Source organism: Orycteropus afer, unplaced genomic scaffold (assembly GCF_000298275.1).
Source record: "Orycteropus afer afer isolate SDZICR_OR568_19922 unplaced genomic scaffold, OryAfe1.0 scaffold00125, whole genome shotgun sequence".
NCBI lineage: Eukaryota > Metazoa > Chordata > Mammalia > Tubulidentata > Orycteropodidae > Orycteropus > Orycteropus afer.
Window position 1 is genome coordinate 8612149 of NW_006921712.1, and position 9261 is coordinate 8621409.

General features: G+C 35.7%; 1 protein-coding gene across 1 annotated transcript in view; it reads right to left on the reverse strand.

The window, feature by feature from the left end:
* CSMD1 (CUB and Sushi multiple domains 1) overlaps nucleotides 1–9261 on the reverse strand; it is a 972765-nt gene that overhangs the window by 482075 nt on the left and 481429 nt on the right. The window contains exon 17 of the mRNA XM_007944438.2: nucleotides 3016–3218. Coding sequence (XP_007942629.2) covers nucleotides 3016–3218 — 203 coding nt within the window. The remainder of the gene's footprint in view (nucleotides 1–3015; nucleotides 3219–9261) is intronic.

The following is a 9261-nucleotide window of genomic DNA, read 5'->3' on the forward strand; positions in this document are numbered from 1 at the left end:
TCTTCCTTATTCATTGTCCAGCTCTCACATGCATACAAGGCAATTGGAAATTTCATGGCTTTTGTCAGGCTATATAAAGATATGCTATCTTTAGCATATCTATATAGATCAGCCCTTAAATTCACAGACTAGATTATAGAAGAAGAGAGGATATCTAAAGTAGCAAAGAGAAAATAGAAACTTTTGTTGCTGTTAGGTGCCATGGAGTCAGTTCCGACTCACAGAAACCTTATGTACAATGGAATGAAATTCTGCCTATACTTGAGCCTTCCTCACAATTGTTGTGATGTTTGAGCCCATTGTTGCAGCCACTGTGTCATTTCGTCTCCTTAGTGGTCTTCCTCTTTTTCATTGACCTTCTACTTTATTAAGCAGTATATACTTCTCTAGGGACTAGACTTTCTTGATGCCATGTCCAAAGTACATGAAAGAAGGCTCATCATCCTTGCTAAGGTGCATTCCAGCTGTACTTCCAAAAGAAATATGCTCATTCTTCTAGCAGCACATGGTATATTCAGTGTTCTTTGCACACACTATAATCCAAAGGCATCAATTCTTCTTTGACTGTCCTTATTCATTGTCCAGCTTTCACATTCATATGAGTTGATTGAAAATACCAAGGCTCAGGTCAGGTGCATCTCAAAGTGACATCTTTGCTTTTTAACACTTTAAAGAATTCTTTTCTGCAGATTTGCCCAATGCAATATGTTGTTGGATTTCTTCACTGCTTCTTCCATAGTTCTTGAATGTGGATTCAAGTAAGATGAAATTCTTGATAACATCAGTCTTTTCTCCATTTATTCTGATGTTGCTTATTGGTCCAGTTGTGAGGAGTTTTGTTTTCTTTATGTTGAAGTGTAATCCATGCTGAAGGCTCTAGTTTTTGATCTTCATCAGTAAGTTCTTCAAGTGACCTTCACTTTTAGCAGACAAGGTTGTGTCATGTATAAACCACAGGTTATTAATGAGTCTTCCTCCAATCCTGATGACATATTCTTCTTTAGATAGTCCAGTTTCTTGAATTATTTGCTCAGCATACAGATTAAATAAATATAGTGAAACGATGCAACCTTGAAACATGCCCTTTTTTGATTTAAAACCATAATACATTAAACTGAGGAAATTTGCAAATGATATGTCCTTAGAAATTTGTGCAATATCTTTATAAGCTCAGAGATATAAGATTATTCTTAAATCAGTAAAGGTCAAGATAGGAACCCAAATTTTCTTGGTTGTAGTCCGGGCCATATATTTCTAAATTATGCTTTAGAGATTTTATATATATTCTTTTTGACTTTCTGTAGTGTTTTAAACATAATATTATGGAAACCAGGTTTAAAAAAAAAACTCACTTGCAATGAATATTACATTTTTTTCCTTAAAATGACATTTACAAAAGTATGTATTAACGTGTAATGGGAAGTGGGGAATATTTTCCAGTATTATGTTGAATAATAAGATAAATTTCCAACATTCAATATTTTTTTATTTATAAAAGTGACACTTTCCTATGTCTCAAACTAGTATGTTCAGAAAAGTCCAAGTTAAATAAAAGTAAGCAAGTTTCTGTCCTATAGGGCCTCTTATAGATGTGTCCATATTTATCAAATGCCAATCATCAATGTATTAATTAATTACATGTGGAGAAGAGCAATGCCAATGATCCTCAAACAACTAACTCACTAAACATAAAAGATGCTCAGTTTGTAAACAGAAAAATGAAGAAGCATAGAAAGAAAACTGGTTCTTAGACAGCCATGAGAATTTTTCTTAAGGGGAGACAAGGAAGCAAGTCAGCAGACTGAGCAAGGTAGGAGAGAAAAACAAACATAACTTCCTAGCCTTACCAATATTTTAATTTTCCAACCAAAGTGAGTAAACAACAACTCTAATAGCTATTCTCACCACCATTTTACTTGAGAAAGAACATTTTTGTCTTATAAAAGAGAAAAAAATAATATGGGAATAAAAGACATTTCTTCCAAGGTAGGCTACCTTCTATTTTTACCATAAGACAGCAAAAAATTTAACTACAGAAAAGAATTATAAAGACACATGTTTGCAAATTACTGCCTCAAACCACAGTGAAATCAGAGCTAAGACATTGTACAGAGTATAACTTCAATTTTATTAGCAACCTTTTAAAGCATTAAATTGACTTAAGTCAATTTTCTTATGTAAATCCTAAATATGGCTCACCAGTGACCTGCCAAGAGATAAATTGAGTCTGAATGTGTTTATGTGCAAATTCTACTTGTTTTATGACTATGACTGACTCTGTGTACTACCAAATTATATGACACCTCTACATGGTGCAATTTGAAGGATACTGAAAGGTTGAACTGCCACAAAATGTCTCCACACCTTCTTACTTAGGAAACCATTAATCAAAAATTGATTAGAGAGCAAAGATGGGTACTACCTTAGGAAGATAAATACCTCCAATATGCAAATGTGATTTCCCAGGAGTAATTCAGCAGGGATTATTACTTTCTCACATTAACTATTTGAAATGTTAGCTCAAAGAAGGGGGAAAAAATATAGGACACTTCTAAGCAGGGAAATTGAAAGTAGAGAATCTAAAAGAGGCTGATTAACAGGCAAACAGCAAGAATATTCTATTGCATAGAGAGTAAAACACATTAAACTGAGGAAATTTAGGGTAAAACTAGGGTAATTAGGGTACTCAGAGTAAGCACCAAAGCAAGCACCAAAGATAAAACCTTACATTCATATAAAGACCTACATGGACCCTAGTTTAGGTATTCACTAATTGAACCCTTCAAAGTAATAGCTTTTCTTACAAACACAGAGAGATTCATTACCTATCCCTCTCTGATTAATAACAGAATTTGATAAGAGAAGATGTTCTCTTGATAACATACTTTTAAAGTTTCAAATTACACTCAACATGAATTTCATCCTTTCCTGAGAGACTTAAGAGTGCAAATACTACTCAGTCTTAATGGGCAAATTATGTATTCAGATAAATAGGAAGAAGATTGTTCCACTTACTTGAGAACTGAATGGAGAAGCCTGATTTGCTGATGAAAAAGTCACTGTCAAACTGTAGTGTGAGCGAGTTGAAGGTGCTGTGGATATCCTCAGGAAGGGCAGAACCACTCCACTCTTTTAGCAGGATGTTGCTGTCTACTGGACCATCCCAGACCTTGAGGATATCGTGAGCCATCTCAGTGTCAAAAACAATAAAGTGAAGACTGCAGAAAAAGACCACAAATTATACATTTACTCGTAATAATTGTTGTTGTTAGCTGCTATAAAGTTGGTCCCTGGCTCATGATGACCCCATGTATAATGTACAAAATTCTGCCTAGTCTTGCACCAATCCCATAATTGGTTGGGTATTCATTGGCTGATTTTAAGAAGTGATCACCAAGCCTTTCTTCCTAGTCTATCTTAGTCTGGAACGTCCACTGAAACCTGCTCAGCATCAAAGCAACACACAAGCCTCACCTAACATACAGGTGGAGTCTGTGCATAAGGTGCATTGGTAAGGAATTGAACTTGGGGCTCCTGCTAGAAAGAAGAATTCTAAAATTGAGCCATTAATGCCCCATTCGGAATAATACTTCCTATTATTTGAGTGTCTGCCAAGGACAGATTTTTAATGTACCACAGCTCATTTGATTTTTAGAAAACCACACCAAAATGTGCTTTACTATTATGTGACAATTAAGCAAGATGGCACCAAAGCTCAAATAAATTAACTTGTGCAAATTAGAATATAGTAGAACTTACATCAGATCGTCAACAAAACAGATCACTAGCTAAGCTATATGCTGAGCTATTTATTTAAAGATAAAACAGTTCCTTTTACAACTGGCATATCTTTTTATAATTCAAAACTTTCTAGGGGCACACAAAACAAAGACATGTTTGACATAGCCTCTTTTTTTAAGCTAATCAAAGTCAAATTTTTAATGAAAGTGTCTGTGTTCTGGTAGCATGATGCCTAAGGCACTTGACTGCTAACCAGAAGGCTGGTAGTTCAAACCCACCAGCCACTCCTCGGAAGGAAGGTTGGGCAATCTACTTCCGTAGTGATACTGCCTCAGAAACCCAAAGAGGGGTCACTCTGAGTCGGATTCAACTCAGTGGCAGTGAGTTTGGTTTGGATTGTTTTTTCCTAAAATATCCCACTAGGTGGCAGCACTCATGTTGTTGTTGTTATGTGCCTTCGAGTCGGCCCCGACTCATAGCGACCCCTCCTTGGGTTTCCGAGGCAGTATCACTACGGAAGTAGGATTGCCCAACCTTCCTTCCGAGGAGTGGCTGGTGCTCATATCAGGAGAAAATTACAAAGATGATAAATTTTATATCAGAAACATATTTTTCATTTGTATCTCACTGATTTGATCTAATGTTTACGCCTTTCTATAAATTTTATTTTCAGGAAAAAAAATTTTGAAATAGCAACATAGAGAAATGTGTTATATAATGTAAAACATATCAGTTAGATTTACAAATATTTTCCACAGCAATTAAAAAAATCTGTTTGAAGTAGCTCACATTTAGAGACAGCATCAGATATGTCATTCTATTTGCGACAATTCAAGCAAATATAAAAGTTAGCTAAACTATAAACAAAAATTTATATTTCCTGAATGTGTTAGTTTATATCTTTCATTTACTGCTAAATGAAACAAAAACAGAAACAAACCCACTGTTACCAATTTGATTCTGACTCGCAGTGACCCAATAAGACAGATTATAATTGCTCCATATGGTTTTCAAGGCTGTAAATCTCTACAAAAGTAGACTGTCTTATCTTTCTCCCATATAGGTGCTGGTTGATTTGAACATCCAACCTTTTGGTTAGCAGACCAATGGTTTAAGTAAAGTTCCACGAGAACTTCAGTTTTCATTTATGGCACATCAACTTTAAGGGAGATAAAAACACAGCAGATGACATACAGAAAACTGTACACAAGTCCTACTTGTTTTATTTTACATATTACATTTCAAAGTTAATATCTATCTCACTCTATGAAGTATAAAATATATAATAGCATAATTTTAAAATATTAAAAGTAAAATATTTTCAATAGCAAATATTTATGTACCAATCATCATCAATGTTAACATTTTGCCCTATTTGCTCATATCTCTGTTTTAAAAAATGAAATTGTATGGATACAATCATGTTCCCCCACCACAGCATTACTTGTTTTTCTCTCATCTCACATACTGAAATTGCTATGTGCTATTCCCACTTATGTTGTTGTTTTTAGGTGCTATCATGTCAGCTCTGACTCATATTGCCCCTATGTACAACACAATGAAATACTGCATGGTCCTGCACTATCCTCACAATCTTTGCTATGTTTGAGCCTATCTTTGCAGCCACTGTATACATCCATCTCATGGAAGGTTTTCCCTTTTTTGCAGACCCTTCACTTTACCAAGCATGATATCCTTCTCCAGAGATTGGTCCTTTCTGACAATATGACCAAAGCAGGTAAGATGAAGTTGGGCCATTCTCTCTTCCAAGGAGAATTGTGGCTGCAATCCTTTCAGGACAGATTTGTTCCTTCTTTGGCAGTCCATGGTACTTTAAGTATTCTTCGCCAACACCACAACTCAAAAACATTAACTCTTCTTCAGTCTTCCTTATTCATTGTTCAGCTTTCACGTGCACATGAGACAATTGAGAACACCATGGCTTGGGTTAGGCCCACCTTAGTCTTCAAAGTTACATCTTAGCTCTTCAACAATTTGAAGAGGTCTTTTGCAGTAAATTTGCCCAGTGCAATATGATGTCTGATGTCTTGACTGCTGCTTCCGTGAATGTTGATTGTGTATCCAAGGAAAATGAAATCTCTGACAACTTCAATCTTTTTCCATTTATCATGAAGTGGCTTATTGGTCCAAATGTGAGGATTTTCTTTATGCTAAGGCATAATCCATACTGAAGACTGTAGTCTTTTATCTTCACCAGTAAGACCTTCAACTCATCTTCACTTTCAGTAAGAAAGGTTGTTTCATCTGCATTTTTTAGGTTATTAATAAATCCTCCTACAATGCTGATACCCTATTCTTCATATAGTCCACCTTCTTGAATTATTTGCTCAGCATATAGATGAATAAGTGAGGTGAGAGGATAAAAAAACTGACACACACTCTTCTTGATTTTAAACCCTTGTTCTGTTCAAATGGCTGTCTCTTGGTCTATCTATAGGTTCTTCATGAGCGTAACTAAATGTTCTTCAATTTCCATTCTTTGTAATGTTATTCATAATTTGTTAGGTTTCACATAGTCGAAAGTTTTGCATAGTCAATATAACCCAGGTAAACATATTTTTGGTATTCTTTGCTTTCAGGCAATACCCATCTGATACTGGCATTGTTATCACTTGTTCCACATCCTTTTCTGAATTCAGCTTGAATTTCTGGCCAGTCCCTATCAATGTACTGCTGCAACTATTTTTGTACCATATTCAGGAAATGTGTATGGCATTAATGATATGGTTTGATATTTGCACATTCTATTAGAACACCTTTCTTTGGAATGGGAACAACCATTGGTGTCTTTCCATCAGCTGGCCAGGTATCTGTCCTCCAAATTTCTTGGGGGTAAATAAGTGAGTGCATATAGAGCTGCAACTGTTTGTTGAAGCATCTTAGTAGGCATTCCTGCAATTCTTGCAGCTTTGCTTTTTGCCAAATGCCTTCAGTGCAGCTTGGACTTCTTCCTTCAATACCACTGAATCTTGATTGTATGCTACCTCTTGAAATGGTTGAACATAGGCCGATTATTTTTGGTACAGTGCGTGTGTCTTCCTTCTATTTTCTGTTGATGTTTCCTGCATCGTTCAGCATTTTGCCCATAGAATCCTTCAGTATTGCAACTTGAGGCTTGAATTTTTACTTCCATTCCTTCAGCTTTAGAAATGCTAAGCATTTTATTTCATTTTATTTTCCAACTCCAGGTCATTGAACATTTCATTATAATACTTTATTTTGTCAGTTATCAGTCCAATTCACTTCACTAATGCCTTGGATATAGTTCTTTATTTCCTTTTCATTTTTTATAACTTACGATTTTTCTAGATTTATACTACATGCATTCCATGTTCCAATTATTAGTTGATGTTTACAGCTGTTTCTTCTTATTTTGAGTCATGCTACATCATCAAATGAAGGTCCAGAAAGCTTTATTCCATCCTTGTCGCTAAGGTTTCCTCTACTTGGAGGAGGCATCTGTTTCCTAGTTGTATTTTGTGTGCTTTCCAAACTGCTGAGGGGCTCATCTTCCAGTACTATATTAGACAATGTTTCCCTGATATTCATAAGGTGTTCAGTAACATATACATATGTGTGTGTGTGTGTGTGTGTGTGTATGTATTTTCCAGAAGTGGAACTGCCATATGCTTCTTCCTAGTCTGTCTTCATCTTGAACCTCTACTGAACCTGTCCACCAGGGGTGACCCTACTGATATTTGAAATATTAGGGACACAGCATCATATACATATGTGTGTGTGTGTGTGTGTGTGTGTATGTATGTATTTTCCAGAAGTGGAACTGCCATATGCTTCTTCCTAGTCTGTTTTCATCTTGAACCTCTACTGAACCTGTCCACCAGGGGTGACCCTACTGATATTTGAAATATTAGGGACACAGCATCATAGCAACATGCAAGCCACCACAATAAGACAAACTGACAGATGAGTGGTGATACATTGTAATAGGAGACAACAATAAGCAAGAATCATAATACCTTAGTAAAGAATAATGCATGTTAGTAGGTATTAAATTCATTCCAAAAGAAAACAAGATAGAGCATAATAAAACATATTGAGAATGAAAAGACCAGGGTAGGTAAGGCTAAAAAGCATTAAGTGGGTTCTCAGGATAAGCCTTAATGGAAAGGTGAGATTGAAGAACAGACTTGAAGGAGGTGAGGATACCTGTTATATTGTAAGTATTCCAAACAGAACAATGCATTACAGTCAAGCAAAGCCCCTAAATTGGAATTTGTGTTCAGCCTTTCAGGAACAGCTAGAAACATAGAGCAGAGAGAGGAATGCAAAATGACATCTGAGATCAAAGAGGTAATGGATGTTGTAGATGAGAGTGTGTGGAGAGAGGAGCCAAAGCATATAAAGCTTTGTAGCCTGTTTTAAAGAGTTTAGTTTTTATTTTAAGTGGTATGTCAATGGGAGACTTTTAATGAAACTGCTATTTCAACTACATTTTTAAATAATTTCTCTGGTTTCTGTTTTGATATGGATGTAGAAGAAACTTAGAATCTGAACATCTTGATTGATCCAAACCATAGAAGAACATTGCCTGGAGAAAAGTGATAGTAGAGGTATTGAGAGTTTGTTAGAGTCTGGGTACATTTTGAAGGTAGAGGAAACAAAATTAGATGATACATGAGTGAGAAAAAGGAGTCAAAGTCATTCTATGTATTTTTGACATACGTGATTAGAAAGATGGAGTTGCCATAAAATGACTTAAGAAGTAGTATTGGTGGGAAAAATTTACAAGATAAGGAAGACAGTGCCTGTTCTGGGAATGGTGAGTTCAAAATATCAACTGGAGATTTTTGCAACAATAGCAAAAACAAACAAACAAAAAGTTGGAATGGAGGTGCTACAGATGCTGATACTAATTAGACATAACTAACCACCTCATAGGATTAGTTATTTTGGTTGGGGAGCTCATGGACATAGTCTCATTAGACAATCCAGTCAATTAGTACAAGATAGTTCATAAAGTTTATGTTATACTTTCAGGTTAATGAGTAGTTTCTGAGATCTTAAAGGCTTGCAATCATCCATCTAAGATACAACTATTGGTCTTTATCTGTATGGAAAAAAGGGAAAGAAGGAAACCCAAGAATCAGAGAAGGATCTAAACTACAGAAAAATAATTGTCCACATGAACCACTGCCTCCTCTACGTTGAGACCACAAGAATTAGATGGTGTCCTGCTACAAGTATTGAATATTCTGATTAGGAACACAATAGATGATACCTGATAATAAGGAAAAAAAGGTAGAACAGAATTTCAAATTCTTAAAGAATCTAGGCTTACTGGACTTATTGAAGCCTGAGAAGTCCCTGAGTCTATGACTCTGAGTTATTCTTCAAAACAGAATTGAAACTACCCTCTGAAATCATCACTAAGCTAAGTAATAGCTCAAAGAGTAAAGATTTTCACCCTTGTATTTAGGAGGGGTCACTATGAGTCAGGTCCGACTCAATGGCACATAATAACAACAACAACAATTTATA